The 21,014-nt window shown below is 47.8% G+C and overlaps 1 protein-coding gene across 1 annotated transcript in view; it reads left to right on the forward strand.

Moving 5' to 3' along the window:
* The window catches only part of PRKCA (protein kinase C alpha), a 378,887-nt gene that overhangs the window by 290,585 nt on the left and 67,288 nt on the right, over positions 1-21,014 (forward strand). Inside the window, exons 6-8 of the mRNA XM_015589706.2 lie at positions 7,121-7,277; positions 8,361-8,495; positions 8,753-8,849. Of these exons, the coding sequence (XP_015445192.1) occupies positions 7,121-7,277; positions 8,361-8,495; positions 8,753-8,849 (389 nt within the window). The remainder of the gene's footprint in view (positions 1-7,120; positions 7,278-8,360; positions 8,496-8,752; positions 8,850-21,014) is intronic.

The raw sequence follows: 21,014 nt of genomic DNA on the forward strand, positions 1-21,014 counted from the left end.
CGCCCTGAGGTACACCCACCGCTGCCCCCAGGTTGTGTTCACTTCACCCCTCGTGCTCTGCAGTCTCCCATCCTCCACTGGAGGGGGGTGCGGTCTCTTCCTCCCCGTTCTCCTGGGCAAACTTGCCCCGATCTCCTCCTCGCTGAGGCCAGCTTTACCACCCAGAGCAAGGCTTGTTCCGGTCATTGCTATCCAATGACAAGCAAAAGCTGGGTTTTATACAATTAACACGCTAATCCCGGTTTGGCCGCCTGTCAGCCTGCGTGGCAAGCAGGTAGAAACACCTCTCTGTGCTTCAAGACCCCCCATCTGCAAACGGGCTTAGGAATAGTGTCTCCTTACAAAGAACTGAAAACGGTGCCAGCCCCCTAGTCATCTCTCCAGGAATGCTGTCCCTTACCATCCCTGTCACCATCGTCATGTTCATTAGCTCCCTGGGTACGATAGGGTCAGGGATGTGGCTGCCACCCCACTGCCACGTGGTCCAAATCAGCCGTTCTCAAATCCTCCACTGGCAGCCACATCCCCACTGCCACGTGGTCCAAATCAGCCGTTCTCAAGGGAGAAGTGAGAGATCACGTACGCACACCCACCTCTGCCTTCTCTCTAAAGGCAAACCTCTTGGAAATAACCCGTGAAGTTCCTCTGACGCGAAACATATTCAAATGTGATTGTATTTTTAAAAGAAATCACAGGTCTACAGTTCTTTGAAAGAAGGCGTTGTGGCTGTCTAACAATGATCAGAATTAGTTCTCTGGGTTGGCTCTAAGACTTGGTTCCTGGCTCTGGGAAGCCGCCATCACCGTTTCCTGAGGTTAGATGACACCAGGTCCTTTTCACCCCAGGCACTAACCCCTCGCTTGTTGTCCACACTCCCCTGTGCCCTCAGCATCTTTCTTCTGCTGTTGGTAACTTCAAACAAAGAGGAGTCTTTGTGTGGTGGTTGTTTTCTCTGTAGGGTCAGAAAACATCAATCTTGCTTATGCACGATGCGGGGGCGGATTACAGACTCTTGTTTACTCGTGTTTTTGTTGTCGAGCAAGGGTGGCGGTGGGCGGGGGTCCCTGAGTCAGCACACTGAACAGTGCTGACTTCTGCAGCAAGCCCCCGTCATGAGCCTCTGTCCTTGTTGTTGGCTTTCAAACAGAAACCATGAACAGAGGTGTTCTTAGAGCTGGGGAAAAGGCACTAAAAATAGAGAAGTATTTTCTAAAGCAAAACAGAGCATTCGAAGGGCCATTGTGTCCTTGGATTTGGACGTACTTGATATTTCCGCATCACCAAACAATGTCCCTATACAGACATGAACCCTGATGGGCAAGGTTACTGTGGGTCAGTGTGGACAAACTCAGTCTGCAGGCGAAGGGGATTCAGCTGTGGCCTCAACGAAGCTTTGCGTTTATGTGTCATGGCTGAATCCGTCGGTGCCTCCACATGCCCTGTGCCCAGTCCCAGTACCCTAAGACAGCCTCAGAGTGAGGGCGAGAGTCCACAGGGTGACAGGGAGGTGGCACGGGCAGGAAGACACTAGGTGGATTCGGCAGTGATGGCCCTGATCTAGCTTTTATGTTAGGTGGTGATCTCACGGGTGTTTATTTTATTATTACACTTCATATATTCTCTGGATCATGAGACCATCTGGACCACCCTCTGAATGGATCAAGGATTGCATTAATGTTCTGAATTCTAAGCTATTTTGGAACAACGAGGAGCTGCCTGTTGAACTCCAGCTCACCCTGAGGTCTGGAAATTCCGGTCCTATACGAACTGTCCCTCTAACTTCCTAGGTTTCTTTAACCTGAAGAAGCAACCCAGCCTCCTGGGAGGTGCTGGCGGTGACGGCGATTAATAAAGATAGCAAACCCTTGTTGACATGACTGTTAGTGAGAACAGCAAATGTTTGCGTAACACTTCATTTGTGCCACGTCCTCTCCTAAATGCTTCATGTCTGTTAACTCGTTTAGTCTTCAAAACAACCCTGTGAGTCAGGCACCATTCTTGTGCCTCTTTTACAGATGAGCAAACTGAGAAGTGGGGTGACTTGTCCAAAGTCATACAGCTAATGAGTGGCAGAGCAAGGATTTGAACCCAGCTTCTAGTCGCTATGTTAGGCTGTCCCCTGAGGAGCCAGCCACCATCTGCAGCCTCTCTCCGAGGACAGTGAGCCTGTCACACTGTATCCTCAAATGCACATTACACAGTCACTCGACTGCAAGTCTTTGTGGGTCTAGGTTGCCTGTGCCCAAGAAAATATGGCGGTCGCTCCCTCCTGCCCACCCACCCACCTGCATCCACATCTCCTCTTTCCCCCATCAGGCAGGCCCCTGACAAAACCCCGGCTTCGTTCCTAACTGTCGGCTGTTCCAGGTACCGTGGGATGCTGGTGATGGAGGTGCCCGAGTCTGGCTAAGGCTGCCCAGCCCGCGGGGCCCATGATGAGAGCCACACGCCCGAACACTCATTCCTGACATGTGTTCTGGGCTCGGCCCGTCGCCTCTGCCAGGTGCCTCTGCAGCACCACGGGGCCATTTCTCAGTCTTCATAATCTCGTTCAAGTGGGTTTTGTCCAGAGATGATGTCTTACATTATCAGGAAGTTATATAACCTTTCAATTGGACTGGTTTTTCTCAGTGCCGGGCTCGACAGCTGATCTCAAAACAGGCACCTCAAGCCAAAAGATGGCCAGATAATCCGATGCTATATTTCTATTAAAGTTCTGGAATCACAAAACAGACGTTCGTTCTCAAACGGCGAATCCCAGGGCCCAGATGGATTTCTTCAGCAGATGTGTCCTCACAGAGCCTGCAGGACCTCTAATGAGATGTGAGGGCAAAGCGTTCCCGCTGCCTGCTTCCCCTCTGGGCTTGGGGCTCGGGGCTCGGGGCTCATCTGCACAGGCTCGGCTCAGCACAGTTAATGCCTCTGCCACTGAGTGAGCACAGGAAACGTGGGGCTGCTGTGTGCAGAGACCGCCCACCGTGCCAAATTTGAGCCAGCATGATGAGGGGTGGGGGAATGTCATTCTCCATAGTTTATTTATCAAAGTAGCATTCTGTTGTTGTTGTTGTGTTGTTTTTCCGATCTTAATTCTGTGGGTCAAAGCAGTTCGGTTCTTGTAGAAGATGAAAGACAAGAATCGAGCCGTGGGACCTGTGCAGAGCCTGTTCTGAGACCCACGGGTGCTCGTAGACTATGGAATGTGCCCCAACCCGCTGTTTCAAAATGGGCACGCCCCCAACCCGCTTCCCCCATGCGGGCGGGGCCGGTCACGCTTGAGATGACTCCTGAAGGTACGGAACTGACACTGAAAAGCATTAAATGGCATGGCGAGAAAGTTATTCCCTTTTCAGTTTTCTTTCCATCTTGGTTTTAACCTTAGAGAAAGTCTCTTATCTGGGCCTGGAATATCCTTAACACTCTAACTAGACACTCTCAAGGCTCGTTAATGTCCCCTTTGTCACTAAGAGCAGGTCTCGGGCAACTGTATCAGCAGGAGGAAATAAGGGAGCCTTGCATTTTCATTGTATTTACTTTTATGGTTACTTCCTATTTATGGCAGACAATCTTGGTTTTCCATTCACCACAGTGATCAGGTTTGAGTGATAACTTTTTGAAACCTTGAGTGTTAAAAAGTGAGTAGATTATTACTTTTTTTTTTTTTAACATGAAACATGGTCTGGTCCTCAAATGATGCCGGCAATGCCAGTCCAGAGACCACACTTTGAGAATGACCGCCAGGCGCATCGAATGGCTTCGCATGCTACTCAACTGGGAAGCTTACGAGGCGCCAATTCCTGGGCCACAGACCAGAGCAATTAAATCAGACTCTCTGGGGGTGCGGAGGCCCAGGCATCCGTGTTCCACTCAAACATGCCAGGTGTTTCCAGCGCACAGCTCAGGTCGAGACCCACAGCCCCAGTGGCACCTGTGCCGGGGCAGCATCCTCACCGCCTCTGACACCCGCATCACCGTGTCTCTAGCCCGTCTTCTCATCCACTCCCCGACTTGTTTCCGCTCTTTCCGAGCTTAGCCTCCTCCAGCTCCCCCACACCCGCCCCGTCAGTGACCCCCTCCACACTGCCACTTCGTTTAAGACGTTGCGGGCACCCCGCATGTGCAGCCACGTTAGAAAATTTCCACATCGCAATGTTCTTCACGGCATGTGCTTGCCAGTTCATAAGCTGTCGGTCCAGTTTCTGAACATCTAAGCCTCGGGGTTGTGTTCTCGGCCAGGAGCTTTTATTACCAGCAATGACCCTACTCGCACGGGGCTGTTTTCATGCGCCTGTCACCATCCTAAGCTCTTTGCACATATGAACCGACGTAATTCTCATAGTGAGGAATGGCTTTCCAGGTGAAGAAACTGGGGCACAGAGCGGTTAAACATTTTGCCCGGAGTTATACAGCCACGAAGTGGCAGAGCCAGAATTCAGACGCAGGCAGCCTGGTCCCTGAGCCCACATTCTGAGTCATAGTGGGACTCCAAGTTACTCACACCCAGTCCTGAGTCAGGTGTCCCAGCATGCAGTGAGTCGCACATCCGGCGGCTGTTCACCATGCAATAAGAAATTGGGATTGGGACCCACTCACTGTCTGCATCAATGACATTTGCAATTGACAGCTTTTAAAATTTTTCAACTTAAAAGGTAGTATCACAGGAGGAAGCCCACAGCTTTAAATCCTATCGAGATTTTAACTCGTCACCATTCAGAAGAGATCAGCCTTAAATGATTTTGTGTGTGCTGGCTGTCAGGACTATAAATTGAAGATGATAAGGCCCGCGCCCACAATTATTCTGCAACTGGCAGAGCTGTTGGCAGCTTCGATGGTTCTTTATGAGCTTATCTGGGATGTAGCCTCAGTGTTAGACATTCTAGGGCTTTTTCCGCCTTTCAAAAAGCATCTGATTCTCATTCCAGTGCTCAATTGGAGAGAGACTTTGGGCTCATTTTCATTCCTTGTGGGAGAGTTTTATTTTTGTGCTCAAATTTTTAATCTTTTGTGATACGTGGGTTGCCATTTGAGGAGACTAGATCTTATGCATTGCATTAAAATCTTTCTGCCTGAGCTTGGGGGAATTCTCAGGCAGCCAGTTCCCCTGGAGATCACCTGCCTCATTGAAAATTTTGAAATCGTGGGTCGTGGGGTTGGTCCAAAACACTGTGCCTGGGGCCTAGTGGGCGCTCGCACAATGGGATCTTTTTCTTTTTTTTTTTGGCTCTTCTATTTTCTAAGCCACCAACAGTATAAAGCACATAGTATATAATTTCATTGAATTCTCCCAACAATCCTGTACCACTAGAGATATGCCCCGGTTCTAGATAAGGAAAGGTAGGCTCACGAACTTAAGTTCCCCAGTGCTTGGAGTTACATGGCAAAGGAGGCAGGATTTGAAAGGGGATCTGCCGAGCTGCAAAGCTCATGCTTGTTTATGCTCCATCCACTCGCCGCTGGGTGAAGATAGATATTGTCTTATGGGGAAAAATTTCTTGGAAGGCATAAGTGGACTATGAGGAACATACGCTCAGCTTCTCTGTGGCTGGTAGACCTGAGCCAGCCTCCTCCCCACTCAGACTATTTGGATGTGGTCCCCTCTGTCACCCTCCTACGCTGAGGCCTCCAAGCAAGGAGGATAGAAGGCTGTTGGCTGGCAGGTTTCACACTCCATGTGTCCCCAGACTAGTATGGACAACGCTCGTCTGTGACTTCTGCACTTAGGGCTGCGCCCCACCCCCCATTTGTGCCCAAAGACCCAGTACCTTTAGCGCCTCCCATCCCCTCCTCTGTCTCCACCCCCGTCAAGTCCAACACCTTCTTCGAACGTTCTTCTGAAATTCTTAATTTTAACACTCGAACTATGCTGATGACCGCTACTGACAGGCTAGAGCAGTGGTTCCCCAACTGTACTGTGCCTCAGAATCCCCTGGGGGCTTGGTGCACGCAGGTCGCTGGACTCAACCCCGAGTTCTGATCAGCGAGTGATGCTGGTGCTGCCGGTCCGGGGGCCACACGGTGGGAGGCGCTGGGCTTGAGAGCCCGGTCCCCGTTCGATGTGCACCCGTGACGCCTGGCTCGTTAGGGACCCTGGTGATTGGGAAATTTCAACCGTGTTGATAAAGATGCCATTAGATGATGAGGAAGACGTTTGGGGTGGACAGACTCAGGCCTTTGTCCCTTCTCATCACAGTGAAAGATAGGGACCTGTTTCACTAGCCACTCCCACTGTAATAAGGCTGACCAGCTGCATCTCTGAACACGGCTGCCTCTGGGAGCGAGGTGTTTTGGATTCTAGCTGTTTTGGATTCCCGTGGAGGTACTTCTCAGCCTCGAATGTGCACTGGAGTCACCTGCGGGTCTTGTTAAAGTGAGGATTCTGAGTTCGTCATTTGGGGGCGAGACCTGCCTACCTGTCTAACGAGCGCGGGGGTGATGTCCCAGGTGCTGCTGCACGTTGCATAGCAGGCCGTAGCACGCAGGTGGAGCGCATTCTGCGTGACAGCCGTGCACACCGGCGGCTCTTGCCCCCGATGCACAGTCGAATCACCCGGGGAGCTTTCTAAAGCCGATGTTTGGATCATAGCCCTCAGAGATTCTACTTCTGGGCGCTGGAATTTTTAGAGCCCCTCCCAAGCGATTCCAGTGTGTAGCCAGGTTGGAAATCGTGCCCTTTGCAAAGAGAAGAGCAGACTCCTCCCAGGAGCAACGCCTGGGCCAGGCCAGCTGGTGGCATGGGAGGGAGGACGCGCCAGTCCTCCCAGGAAGGGCTGCTGCTGGCCCCGGGGGCTCAGTGCACATTCTGCTTCCGCGGGTCGGGGTGGGTGCAGGGGGGGACTCGGGTTTCTCTTTCCTCACAGGCACCCCGGTATCACAGATGCTTCGGGTCTAGGTCCATGCTGAGTCTCACGGCTTGACCACAAAAGGGCCCGTTATCTTTGGTGATGGGGGGCAGGCGGGGGCAGCAGGTAGCTTTTCTGTTGCCGAGGGTCAGAGACTTCCGGTCCTCGCCTCCTCTCCCCTCAGACACCGTCTTGCTGTCTCGTTCATTCAGCTCCGTACTGACACTGAGCAAGATGGTTCCGTTCTCTTTGTAAAGTGATCCTTTCTCCTTCTCTCTTCACAGTACGAGATGCAAAAAATCTCATCCCTATGGATCCAAATGGACTTTCAGACCCTTACGTGAAGCTGAAACTTATTCCTGATCCCAAGAATGAAAGCAAACAAAAAACCAAAACCATCCGCTCCACACTGAACCCTCAGTGGAATGAGTCGTTTACCTTGTAAGTGTGGTCTTCTCTTCTTGACTGAAGTCCCTCCCTGCACACTGCAAAACTGCCCGCCTCGTTGTCGGAGATAATGCGGCAGGCTTGTTTTGAACGTCTTTAAACACTGCTTCATTCCTAAGACTCTCTCATACTGCTGCTGGGGTTGGGGAGAGGTAGCTTTTGTCACCGCTGTCTGATGGACAGTAACTTGGTTTACCAAGAGTTATGTGATGCCAGCCCCAAATTATTATTCATGCGTACTCTGTACGAAAATTCTCTTACAGAAGGTATAAAAACATGTAAGGTATGTCCCACCTCTCGATGAACTTAGGGTCTTTCTAGGGTTAGGGGATGATGTAAGGTAAGAATTGGAATGTTTTTTAAAACATGGAACACATAAATAACATAGAAGCCACCATTGCCACTGAAATGGGAAAACCATCCTCAGTTTTAAGCAGGGAAGACTTCTTGGCAGAGGTGGCATTTAAAGTGGGCCTTGATGGAGTGCTAGGATTTCAGAGGCGGAGACAGTAGAAGGAAAGAAGGAAGAGGGGCATGGGAGGAAGGAATGGCACAAATAAGTCAGGGGTGAGAAAGCGCTGACTGCAGCTGCGCACAAGCAGATGGTTCCCTCCGTAGACTAGAGCCCAGGAAGCAGGTTACCTGTGGACAGCCAGAAAGGTAGCTTTCTGTTTTATAGAACAGGCTGGCAAGCTTTGCTCCGTAAAAGGCCGGATAGTAAATACATTAGACTTTATGTCTCATAGTCTCTGTTGCAGGCACACAATTCTGCTGTTCTAGAGCCAAAGTAGCCATAGACAATCTGTGAACAAATGACTATGGGTGTGTTGCAATAAAGCTTTATTTACAAAAACAAGCAGCGGGCCAGATTTGGCCCGTGAGTCATAGTTTGCTAGTCTCTAGTCTAGAACTTTGGTTGCCAGGGGGCTGCTTTGTTGGCAATGAGGAATCACGGTAAGAGAGTTGAACATGTGTTTTTATAATCTCAGGCTCAGGTCACGAGCATGGAGTATCTCCCAAGAAACCGTGATCAAGAGAACCTCGTGTGTATGTTTATGTACGTGTGTTCTTTTGTAGCAAATTAAAACCTTCGGATAAAGACCGACGACTGTCCGTAGAAATCTGGGACTGGGATCGAACAACAAGGAACGACTTCATGGGCTCCCTTTCCTTCGGCGTTTCGGAGTTGATGAAGATGCCGGCCAGTGGATGGTAAGGAAGCCCAAGGCCATTACGTCTGTGTCAGGCACGGGCTAGTCATCTCACAATGTTAGAGCGTTTGGAGATTCCGCAGACAAGCTGGTTTAAGTCTAAAACGGACACTGACTATGAAGTTAGCTGGCCGTAGTCTCCCCACGGGATGCGTTTCGGAAGCAGCTGGACTGGAGAGGGATGGACAGGAGATGCTGGGCCTGGGGTGGTGCAGACGCAGAGCGCCTGACTGTGCTTCTCTCCTGTGTCTCCAAAAGGTACAAGTTGCTTAACCAAGAAGAAGGTGAGTACTACAACGTGCCCATTCCAGAAGGAGATGAGGAAGGAAACGCGGAGCTCCGGCAGAAATTCGAGGTGAGGAGACCAGTGCAGTTGCTGGAACTGCCCTTCCTTGAGAAAGCGTAACTTTGAGGAGAGCCAGCAAGCCGTCTCGACATTCTATGTCTATCGTCATTGAGGGAGTGGGACCTGGAAAAGGACGCGGTTGACTTCCACGTGAGAAGTCGGTCTGCCCATCGTGCAAGGCAGGCGAGGCGCCGAGTGCCGCGCTCCCGTTGGGAGGAAGGGCCGTGCTCCCCCACGCGGCGGACGCCACCTGGGCCTTCATTTCGGAGTTCATGTGGATGTAATAAGTCACCGGACCAGCCTCTGAACATTTGCTCTAGGTCTTTAGAAGAGGCCAGCGCTCTCCGTCCTCCCCTCTCCGGTCCATTCGCCTCGCCTCTCCCTCCCCCTGTTCTCCCTCTGCTCCCTTCCCTCCTTCTCTCTACCCCCACTGCTCTTTCCTCCCCAGACTTCTCGGCTCTTAATGAACATCCTTTTCTCCAAACACTCACTTGGCTTGTGTTTCCGAGTCACAACTTTTCTTTTTTTCTTTTTTTTTTTTCTGTTTTCTCTAATCACCCTGCATGTAGGCTTTTTGAGGGATACATACAACAGGCAGTTCCGTCTAGGCAGCCGGCTACCTCCTTTTTGAATCTTTCTCTTCCTCAGGCTTAGGATTCCATGGGATCCCCTACGCAGACGTAATACACACGTACGCACACGTACGTGCACGTCGCCTCCGTACCGTGACTGAAATGTCGACACAGATGGGATGTTGGTCTTATTTTCCTCTTTCTGTTGTTTCCTTCTCTCGAACAAAGTTTCGTCCCAAAGAAACATGTAGGTCATGTCCAGGTAGAGAGAATTCCAAAGGATGTAAAACATAAAAGTGTTCGAAGTGTTTTATTATACTGATATTCGATTAAAGTGGATGCTGATGGCAAATATTTAAAAGCAGGAGCTGTAAGCCCGGATGCCCTCAGGAGCGTAAATGAGTGAAATGAGTCACGGATAATGCACGTAAATGGCAGCTAATAGCAGGCCTCAGGGCTGATGAGGTAATATGGAGCAGTGGGGACTGGGGTGTGCTGATGAGTGCAGGCCTCGTCTAAAGGTGGCAGCCATGGCTACTCGGTGCCTATTGATTATTGTCATGCACAAATGAGGGTCCCGTGCTGCCAAATCTTCCGGTTCTTCAAGAGAAGCCAAAAGTCCAGATTTTTGCATGACATGTTCTGATTTCTTTTACTATTAGTAGCTTACTGAAACTTGAACTCTGAGTGGGTCAAACACATGTATGTTGTTTTAGACACAGGTAGGATTCGGCTAGTGGGAACCAGCTTACAACCTCTGCTTTTAAAAAATATAGGAGAAAAAGAAATAGGAAAAAAATAAATAGATTAATAGATAAATAGGCAGACAGACAGAAAGAAATTTTATGACAACCGTTGTGCAGCATTTTAAATAGAATATTCAGGTCGGGTTTAAGGCAGGGGTTTAATCATATAACAGTGTCTTGTCAAGGTTTATACATGTGATAGTTGCAACAGTTCCCTAGTGCCAAACCGTTGGGAAGCTGTGTGCCAGGACAGAAAGGCTGTGTCAACATTTGAGCAATTCTGGGTGACAGCCAGCCTTCCCAAACAGGGCGCCATTTGCCACTTTACATACGTACAGATATAAAACGAAGTTCATTCCAGAGGCCTTATAATATTTAGAGGCAACCCCGGATGGAAGCTGGGCTTCGGAGTAGCTTCAGGGGCCCGTGTCAGCTCTGTGTCTGTTTGTTTTATTTTCTTCACTTGCTTCATTATCTACGGTCATCTCCACCCCACAGCAGAGGCCAGGAGCCTGGAATACTGGACAGGAGTCCCCTCCCCAATGTCACACCACCCCTATGAGGGATGAGTCCTTCTCGAGAGAGTTTGGGGGCGCTCGAGTGCCAGCGTTAACTACTCAGATGTCCCAGGCAGGAGAGAGGCCTGTGGAACTAAAAAGAACCTTACTGAGTTGAATGGCACAGTGGGGGTCATGAGCAACCCATGGGTCGGGAACAGGTGGTATAGAACGCATTTAAGAGAAAAACAGTATTGGTGCATCATGATGGTGTCCCTTTGGTAATGGCTGAGACTTAGCATTGCTGATAGAGAAATATTAACCCACTTCTTATGTTCCGTTTCCATGGCTTCCTAGTGAGTAACCTTTCTGTTTTTCTGGGCAGCGAGTCCAGCTTTTTATAAAGGCCAGAGTTCAAAAAAAAAAAAAGATAAAGAAAAATAAACCAGGCCAGAGGGCTTGAGGCCAGAAGTGCAGCATTTGTCTCCAGAGGCTGCTTAGAGGCCATGTGTGTGTCATGCTGGTTCCTCCCTCCTGGGGCACCTGTGCACTTTGCAGTGGAGCATCAGGCCAGGGGTGAGTGGCATGGGAGAGGGGAGAGAATAGCAGAGTTTCGTGGGGGGGGCTGAGCCTCTGCCATCCAGCTCGCTGAGCTCCGAGCCCCGAGCCCCGAGCCCCGAGCCCGTGCGTGAATTGTGTTTCAGCTTTTTCTTTAAACATCTTTCGGCTTCTATTTCCTAGATTTTACTGGAATCCATATTAGCTCATTTACTTAGAGCATTTGTAAAACACACTGCAAGAGACAGAGCAGAAACCCACTAGACGATGGTGTCAAAAAGATGCTGAGAATTTTATGACAACTGTCGTGCTGCATTTTATTTATTATTTTTTTAATTTATTTTTTTTAATGGTGACATTGGTTAACGAAATCCAATAAGTTTCAGCTATACATTTTAACAGTAAGGCATATATATTTACATTGTGTGTTCACCTCCCATAGTTGAATTTCTTTCTGTCACCACATCTTTGACCCCCTTTACTTCATCTGTCTCCCCTCTCCCCCCGTACCCTCTGGTAACCACTAGTCTGTTGTCCACGTCCATGAGTCTCTGTCTGTCCTGTTCATCTGTTGCTTTTAGGTTTATATCCCACATGTAAGTGATATCATGTGATTTTTTAACTTTTTCTGTCTGGCTTATTTCGCTTAGCATGATTACCTTGAGGTCCATCCATGTTGTCACAAATGGCAGTATTTTATCTCTTCTTATGGCTGAGTAATGTTCCATCATGTATATGTACCACAGCTTCTTTAGCCAGTCATCTATCATAGGACACTTCGGTTGCTTCCATGAACTGGCCATCGTGAATAATGCTGCTTTGAACATTGGTGTGTAAATATCTTTTCAGATATGGGTTTTCCAGTCTTTGGGGTAAACACTCAGTAGAAGGATTGCTTGATCATATGGTAGATCAATTCTATGTTTTGAGGAATCTCCATACTGCTTTCCATTGTGGCTGTACCAATTTACAGTCCCACCAGCAGTGTATGAGGGTTCCTATTTCTCTACATCCTCTCCAACATTTATTATTACTTGTCCTGTTGATTATAGCTATTCTAACAGGTATGAGATAGTATTTCATGGTGGTTTTGATTTGCATTTCCCTAATAGCGATGTTGAGCATCTTTTCATATATTTGTTGGCCATTCGTATGTCCTTTATGGGAGAAGTGTCTATTCAGGTGCTCTGCCCACTTTTTGATTGGATCCTTTGTTTTTTTGTTGTTGTTATTGAGTCATACTGCCTTTTAAACAGAATAGTCAGGTCGGGTTTTAGGCAGGGGTTTAATCGTATAACGGTGTCTTGTCAAGGTTTACAGATGTGATAGTTGCGACAGTTCCCCGGTGCCGAACCATTGGGAAGCAGCGTGCCAAGTGCAGAAAGGCTGTGTCAGCATTTGAGCAGTTCTTGCCGACAGCCAGCCTTCCCAAACAGGGTGCCATTTGGCATTGGGGTGCTCTTTATGGGATTTTCTTTAACCATCACCCCATTTCCTCCGTCTCAGTCCCCAGCCACAGTATGATGGCTTCTCTCTGTCTACAGACTCCCCTCTTTGTGTGTTTCTCTCCAAATAATTGCCATCCTGACCTACTTCCCATCATGCTCGTCCTTTTCCCCTACCCGCTCTTTATACTTTCCCATCCTCTGGTAACAGTTGGATTCGGCTAAGTGACATTTTTTTAAAATTTAAAGGTCAGTGGTGAATCACAATGGGAGAAACACAGCAGGATGGCCAAAAAGGCCTCGCTCGGTGGGAGTGCACAACATCTAGTCTCGAGGTTATTCTTTCCACGTCCAGCTCTAGTTTCCAGAAAGAGTTAACTAAATGTGGCTTTCGGATCCTTCCCCAGGAATGAAAAGTCATTCCATACGATGAAAGAAGAATCAAAACACACGAGCATTTATAACTCTGCCACTGCATTCGTATTCTCACATGGGAAAAAACATTTTTAATTTGCCGTTGATTCGACAGTCTTGGCCAACAGAATGATCAGTGAGTGAAGCTCATAGGAGCCAAAGAAATTCCCAAGGTGGTTGGAAATGACCTTACTCTGTAACGCACCATCCCGCTAGAGTAGTCCGTCTGCCTGAAGGACAGAACAGACCTGACCCTTGGCCACGATCTCCACGGACAGTGTGCCTGTGGGCCTTTAACCGGTTCCATGTTTGCCTCAAATGAAGTACACCTGTCCCTGATTCATAAAGATGAATCGTACATTTGTTCATTCGTTCAGCGATGTTTCAGAAATAAAGCAAACAGACCCTCCCGTCTGTGGGGTTCCCATGGGCCTTGCTGCGGAGCATTTTGGGAATGAGGCAGGAAGCTTGTTGAGAAATGAACACATCACAACCCCCTGGGCTGGCGGGCGATTCCTCCTGGGCTGCCCATCACGGTGGCAGGCTTCAGGATTGCTGTTCCTCCTGCTTCTAGGCCTCCACGGCCCATGTGAGACTCACAGCCAGCATTGGAGAAGAGGTGGCCAGAGGATGCTCTAGCCCTTGCTCAGCACACTGTCTGTAAAGAGTCACATAATAAACATTTAAGGCTTTACAGTTCATAGGTTTAAAATAAGTAACTATGAATTAGGGAATCTCCGTTGCAGCTACTCAACTCTGCCTTCGTAGCACGAAAGTAGCCACAGACAACATGTAAACAAGTTGATGAGGCTGTGTTCCAATAAAACTTTATTTACAAAAACAGGCAGCAGACCAGACTGATTGGCCCGTGGGCCATTATTTACCAACCCCCGGTTAGGCCCATGGACTCTAGAATCGAATCCTGGTTTCTGTCATTTATTAACCATATGACCTCCCTGTGCATGTCCTTCACTGTAATAGGACTAATAAGCAGTATTTACTTAATAGTAGTGTTTTAAAGATTGAATGAGTCAATAGAAGAGTCCTAAAAGCAAACTTAGAAACAAATGTTAGCTCTTATTATCAGTAGCAGCAGCAGCATTTTATTGCAGAAACTGGGTTATAGAGGATACTTTTTTTTTTTTTTAGCTTCTGGAGCTTCTCTAAAAAAAAAAAATGGATTTCGTGTTGAAACTGCACCCTAAATAGTGGGCATATTTTGTGTCCTCTGGTCCAGCCACATTATGAAATAGAGGCATATTAGTGAGAACATCACCATTTATAACATTGTTTTTGTGGGAAAATATATTCTCATGTACATTTAGATGGATTTCTGGAACATAATGTGTTCGTAAATTGGGAACTCTGTGTAACTGGCAAAGGATCAGATAATCTCTGGAGAAAACAGGGTTTCAGTGGTTGTCAGGGGAGTAAACAGTCTCCCATTAAGGAGTCGTCTGCACTGACCTTGGTGCAGTGGTTTGGCTTAGGGTCCTCATTAAAGACTCAAGTGAGCACATCTGACAGATGTTCGCTATAAACCACACCAAGAATGAGCACAGTATAAACAAGGATAGTCGCAGTAGAAATAACAGTTGATTTGTTACCAATTCCATGGAAGTCCAGTATTTCTGTTGGTGGCATGTTGCTATTTTGATCTTTCACAAAATTTGTGATCTGGATCATTTGCATCCCGAGCCATGCCTAGGGAGTTACGGGTGACATTCAACTTTCCAGTTGGAAGAAAACGTATCTTCTAACCACATCTTTTCCTTGTTTAAAACATTTCCGGAGGATCTGACCATCATTGGTCCATTGCCATGGTTATTAGTGAGCTCGAGCATTGTCGTGTTGTGCTCATTAGTCAGCTGGTTCTTCCCCCTGAGCCCTTTGGCCCACATCGACCTCCAGAGTTGGGGTTGTCTTAAATCACGGGAAGGGGAGAAGTCTGGGCGGAGGCAGAAAGGTGAAGCAAGTGACCGAGCTGCTCTTAGGCTCCTCCGCTTTGGAGCCCAGGTCACAGTCCCTGCTCTGCCATCCCCTTCTCCTCTGAGGCAGAGCCTTCCTCCTAAGGCTTCGCCCCTCGTCTCCAGGGCCATTTATTTTAACCAAGACCTGCTTCCCCAGTCCTGGTTCCCATAGAGAAATGGAGCCAGAAGGACTGATGACCCCAGCCCTCTACCTGGCTTTCTCAGACTGACCACACCCAAAGACAGGCATAGGAGTCACTTTTCCCTCCCTCCATTTTCATATTTCCATATTTAACAAAATAAATCCTAAATGCAGGTCCAGAAACTACTAGAAGGATTACCCTGGAGACTCTGCAGATTGCCTCAAGATCGCATATGTATCTCCTCTTATTTCTTCCATGGAAACATTTCGAGATTATTATTCCTGTTACTAATTAACAAGCTAATAGAATCCAATTACTGTTATAGTTAAGATATTTAAATCAGCATAGATGACACTCTGATGCTAGGCTCGATGTAGAAAGAGCAAGCAAGCATTTTTCTGTTTACCACTGTTGAAACTGGATTTTCCAAACCCTCCCTTGTCTTTGAAGACTTTATCTAATTCAGAACGTTCTTCTTCTCCAGATTGGGAGGTGGGGGGGAATAGTTCATTGGAGACTCTCAGATAAATAGTAGCTATTTGTTGATATGATCAGACCTGCTACTGTTACTATGGAAACCTGAGTACTTTCCAATGACCTTTTGGACGCTAAGCAGAAAATCTCTGTGCCCCTGATATTGATTCTGCTCCCCTTTTTCTTTTAGTCCCTAAATAGCTTAATTACTTTCTGAATTGTGTGATGTTAGGGGGAGAAATCTATAAAATGTACATCAATTGAAAGAGATATTTTTAATCTTTATACTTCAGTTCTGTCTTGGAAGCAAAATCTTAAACTGAAATAGGACAAGGTTTAGTGTTGGAAGTCATTTTCACGCTTTCATTAGATCCTTGTCGACAGAGGTTAACACTGGCACTCAACTGAGCAAACTCAGAACGCCTCCGAAAGCAACAGCACAGAATTCATGATTAGTCCGTAAGGGAGAGTGAATGCATTTATATTATAGCATTGGCAATACGTTTCCCATTTAATTTGTCTTATAGAAATGACTGTGTTTGGCCCAGATAGCTCAGTCGGTAGAGTATGAGACTCTTTCTGTAGAAATGACTTTGTTGAGAAACCCCAAAAAAAAATAGATTGTACATTCTAATTGTCTGTTCCATCCTAATGGATTCCTGAAATGACATAAAAAGCCTTGTGTTTATAGCTACAGCGGTGGCCTTGTGGGTGGATGTTGCTGGTTGAAGAAGCAGGGCGAGCCTAATATTAAATGTTCAGAGCAGCTCTCCACACGTACCCAGGCCCTGGTACCCGCAAGAGATTAGTAGATACCAAGGATGCTTCTCTCTGTTGACAGGAATGGAAGGAGAGAAGGCAGAGCCAGTGTCTGTTGCCCCTAACGCAGACATGGCAGAAACATGTTGACACAGGTCTTTATGGCTCTCTATCTTATGCACCTAAAAAGTTAAAGCTTCAAAAAAGAAAAGCCTGGAATAAGAGTGACATCACACATAATGCTGTTTGCTGTTTTTCCCGAGGACTATGTCCTCCTACAGAGAATTAGGATCAGGGGGTCCCTAGAGAGGTCAGTACCAAGGGTTCTGAACTCCTGGGGTCTCCTGACAAAGAAAGTGGTGACTACCCTGGCACTCCAGATTCTTGCAACTTCAGTTCTGTCTTGGAAGCCAAATCTGAAGCCAAACTAGGACAAGGCGACTTTAAGTACGGGATGTGGGCCAGCAGCATCAGCATCTTCCGGAAGCTCTTTGAAAGTGCAAGATCTCAGACCCTGTCTGAGACTTTCACTGAGTCAGAATCTGCATTTTCACAAGATCCCCAGGTGATCCCCGTGCTATTAAAGTCAAGGGGATGTGACGTGTTAACTAACGAGTAAACAAATTCAGGTTCTTCCGTGGTGGTCGTGAAGATAGCGAGCACAGACTCCGTCGCCCCCAAGATTTATGTTAAATAGGGTGGCAGTCACCCCCAACCACCTGTTTTTGTGTGGCCTGTGAGCTAAGAATGGTTTTAATATTTTCAAATGCTTGGGGAAAAAAATCAAAAGGGGTATTATCTGTGATCCTTGAAAATTAGACGAAATTCTCATTTCATTGTCCATAAATAGAGTTTTCTTAGCACGGCCATGCTCATCCATTCACTTATTGTCTGTGGCCGCTTTTACACTACCATGGCAGCGCTGGGTCGCTGCAATAGAGATGGAATGACCCCCGAAGCCTAAACTATGTGCTCTCTGGTCCTTTTCAGAAAAAGTTTACCGACCCCCGGAAATAACTGAATAACTGAATATTAGAGGGATGTTTAAAATAACTGAATACTGGGGGGGATGTTTAAAATCATCTTTGTCGATGGGAGGACGGAAGCACAGAAGGGACTTCGGCGAGGTAGGAGCAGGGCCGTGGTCGCTGTCTGGGATGACACTCCTCCCTCATTTCTTGTCCCCGGCCCCCTCCCTGTGACACTCACACTTCCCATTCCCTTCCGTGCCTACGCCATGACTTTCATCATGCCCGCGTCCCCTCGGAAAGGCCCTCCTTCTCCTTCACGTCCCTCTATCTAAAGTCCTGCAGATCCTACCTGTACCTTTACAGAATTCTCAAGCCTTTTAAACGGGTCCGATATTTCACTGTGCAGACTGAGACTCCTCACTCTCTGGACCCCCCTGTAAGATTCGCCACCTTCATGTTTCCAGAGTAAGACCCCTGGGTCTTGCTCTAAATGCTTCAGAATCTACCCATCAGGCCCCTCGAGGGATCCAGCTTTCACCCAGCTTTCCTTGACATCACAGGTGAGGATGTCTGAGCCCACATATCCGGGAAGACGCTGGAAGCCATCCCTGGCAGAGGCCATTCTGCGGCTGTGGCCCAGAGAGTCCGCCTCCCCTATTTACCGAAATCCCTTTAGCAGTTGGGCAAAACCATATGCGTGATGAATATGGTCACTCTTGGAGATGGGCCAGCGTTCTTCCCATACTTTGTGTGGTTACAGAAATGGTACTAGAAATTCCATCTGGTGAATGAGTCAAGCACGATCCCTAGGGATAGGGAGTTAAGACACGGACCTTGTCCTTAGAGATGCTGCTGAGTAGCATAGCAGATGCGAGGCTGTTTCCTTTTCCTCCACTCTGTGGGTTATGCCCTTGAGCCTCACGGTGCGGGGGAAATGGAACTGCCTACTCAGCCCGCACCCAGCAGTGACTAGGTGAGCACGTATCTTGACTCAGGCCACAAGTCAGTTCTTCGTACAGGTACTGGCATCTCCCGCTCTTGAGACGCCAGTCCAGCTTCATTGAGGAAAAGATGGTGGCCCGCCTGGTGTGACATAGCATTACCAAGGACTTGGGGCCACAGAGGCCTCAGAGAACTCAAAATGGCAGCTCCCAAAGAGAAGCCCAGGAACCTATGGCTGGGATGCTCATGGGTGTTTTGTTTTGTTTTTGTTGATGGTCGTTGGGTTTTTTTGTTTGCCCTTTAAGCCTATTGCTTTGATGGACACATGGTTATGGCTCCTCCCAGCTCATCCAACCAGCCAGCCAGGTCAGGGCTCATAGAGTGTCATTGCTCAGAAACTCAGTGAATTCAATGGCTGTTGTGTCTTCAGCACTTAATTGAAAACCAGGCAGTTAACATTTAGGCAGCATTTTCAGCTGACATCTACCATCTTCACTCTGAGCAGAGGTGTTTAGCTCGCTCACCTCCTACCCCGACACCCAGGCATGCGGCCCAGGGTGTGCTCCCTCGGAGCTCGGGCAGATATGTGGAGAGATGCTGTGGGAGTATGGCTGATTCACTCCATGAGCCTTTCTTTCAAGAGGAAATTTGGGTTGACTTGTCATGTCCAAGCATGAAACAGCTGAGACTTCTGAGTGGCTGCGGGAAGGCTGCGAAACGTCAACAGCTGGAGGAGTTTTGTCTCCCTGTAGGAGCAGGCGACCTAGATGCAGATGGAAGTTGGAGGCAGGACCCTTCTAAAGCCATGCCGTGCGCTTCTCAGGACACCTCCGCCAACCCAGAGTCGTCCTCTGTACCCAGAGGTATTCAGGCAAAGACTGAGCAACTCTCAGAAAGTTACGGGAGGAACGCTGGTGACATTTCCTCTCAGGTTCTTTCCATCACCGAGATGCCAATAAGGACGTTTTGGTGGCTATTGTTAGTTCCCTTTCGTCCTGATGAAGATTAAGATCTCTAGACTAAAATAGAGCATTTGGGATCGGAATAAAATGGCCTATTTTGAGAACAATGATAAATAGGTTTTGTGATTACAGATTTAAGGGGCCCTAATTATGAGATGTCATAGAGGATAATCTATGCGTACCTGTTTGAAGAGACGTCACATTCACGACTCGGCCAGTGTCTTCTCTCCACAGACAAAGCCTTGTGTGCAAAGTGTAATCTGTTTGTCTTTGATCTCTCTTGGGCTCGGGGATGTTGTGACCCTTTCAGGCTATGGAATTTGCATTCAGAAAATCAGCCTCTCTCTCAGATTTTCTCCCAGAAGCTGACTCACAGCTTGCAGGATTAATCGCCATGACCACTTGTATGAAATTCTCTCTTAAGATGGTTTCGACTTATTTTTCTCAGATTAGTACTTGAGAAAGTGAAATTATCGAGTCGCGATGGGCTGTTTTAGACAGAAGGGGAAGGGTGAACGGGAAGTATGCCCGGAAAGTAAAACCTGGTTACCTGGCATTTGGTTAAGCAGCTACCTGGCCAGTTGATGTTTTTTTTTTTTCAGTAATCTTGGGCACCTTGAGATACTCAAGAGCCTTCTGCATCACAAGAAAAGATGAATGATTTTACCGATAGTTTTAATGATAAGTGGGTCTGGTGGTTTTATTCTCATTTATGGAATAATGGCAATCTATGTATAAAATGATCAGGTAACTAGACACTTCATTAACCAAATACCCGCATTGCTCCATCTTTTAGATTGGCCCAGAGCAAAAGAAACATGCATGAACGGAATGGAGCTGTTGATGTGAAGCCATGTGGGGCCACTTAAAGGCCATGAGGCGGGAGAGTCTTGACTCCCTGGGGTTTGGCACGAGTCCTTCCACCATTACTGCAAGAAAGAGTTAGTTCCCACGCCTGGGAGTGGCGCCCGTCTGAGGGGTCACCTTCCTTCTCTCCTTGACCCTCACACTGTGTCCTGGGCTAACTGCCTCTACCTCCTGCTTTCCGTCTGCTTTGTAAGGGGAGCCTGTGGTGTGTGATACTCGAGCTTGATTTTTCTCACGGTGGTAACTGTTGTCTTGCGTACCCAGCATTTCCCCCACTAACCTAGCAGTTTTTCTCCTTCTCCTGTCTTTTACAGGGATGTCATGTCCGCTTCTTAAAGGTAGTTTTTCCTCCACGCCATCCCCTTCCACCTTTTCTTCCACAAAAACGTCTGCCCTGGTATTTGTGGCTCCCAAGCCTGAGCCCCCACCCATGCTCTGCACTCTTAAGGATGCACTGTGTGTTCTTGAACTTCATGCCTACTGTGTCCTAGTTTATCTGCCTCCGTCCGAATGGCCACAGCCCTCCAGTGAGGAAAAATGCCTGTGTATCGATCACCCAGAGAGTATACCAGCCCTCCCTGCTCCTCAGACGAGATTCACTAAACATTTTACCAAGGACCTAGCAAAATCTCCTATGAGTCACTGACAATAAGTTCAAGTCTAATTCGAAAGCATCGAGTGAACAGAAAGAGTGCATCTTTAAAATGACAACACATCTTCCTTTCTTTCTGTTAGCATCTGTTTCTAATCACATATTAAGACTCATTTCCAGTTTTATATAGGCGTGCATCCATATTAGCATGCAATCAGTATGGCGTGCTGACGCTACGTGTGTGCATTGATATGGAAGATGT

This window comes from Pteropus alecto, unplaced genomic scaffold (genome assembly GCF_000325575.1).
Source record: "Pteropus alecto unplaced genomic scaffold, ASM32557v1 scaffold134, whole genome shotgun sequence".
Lineage (NCBI taxonomy): Eukaryota > Metazoa > Chordata > Mammalia > Chiroptera > Pteropodidae > Pteropus > Pteropus alecto.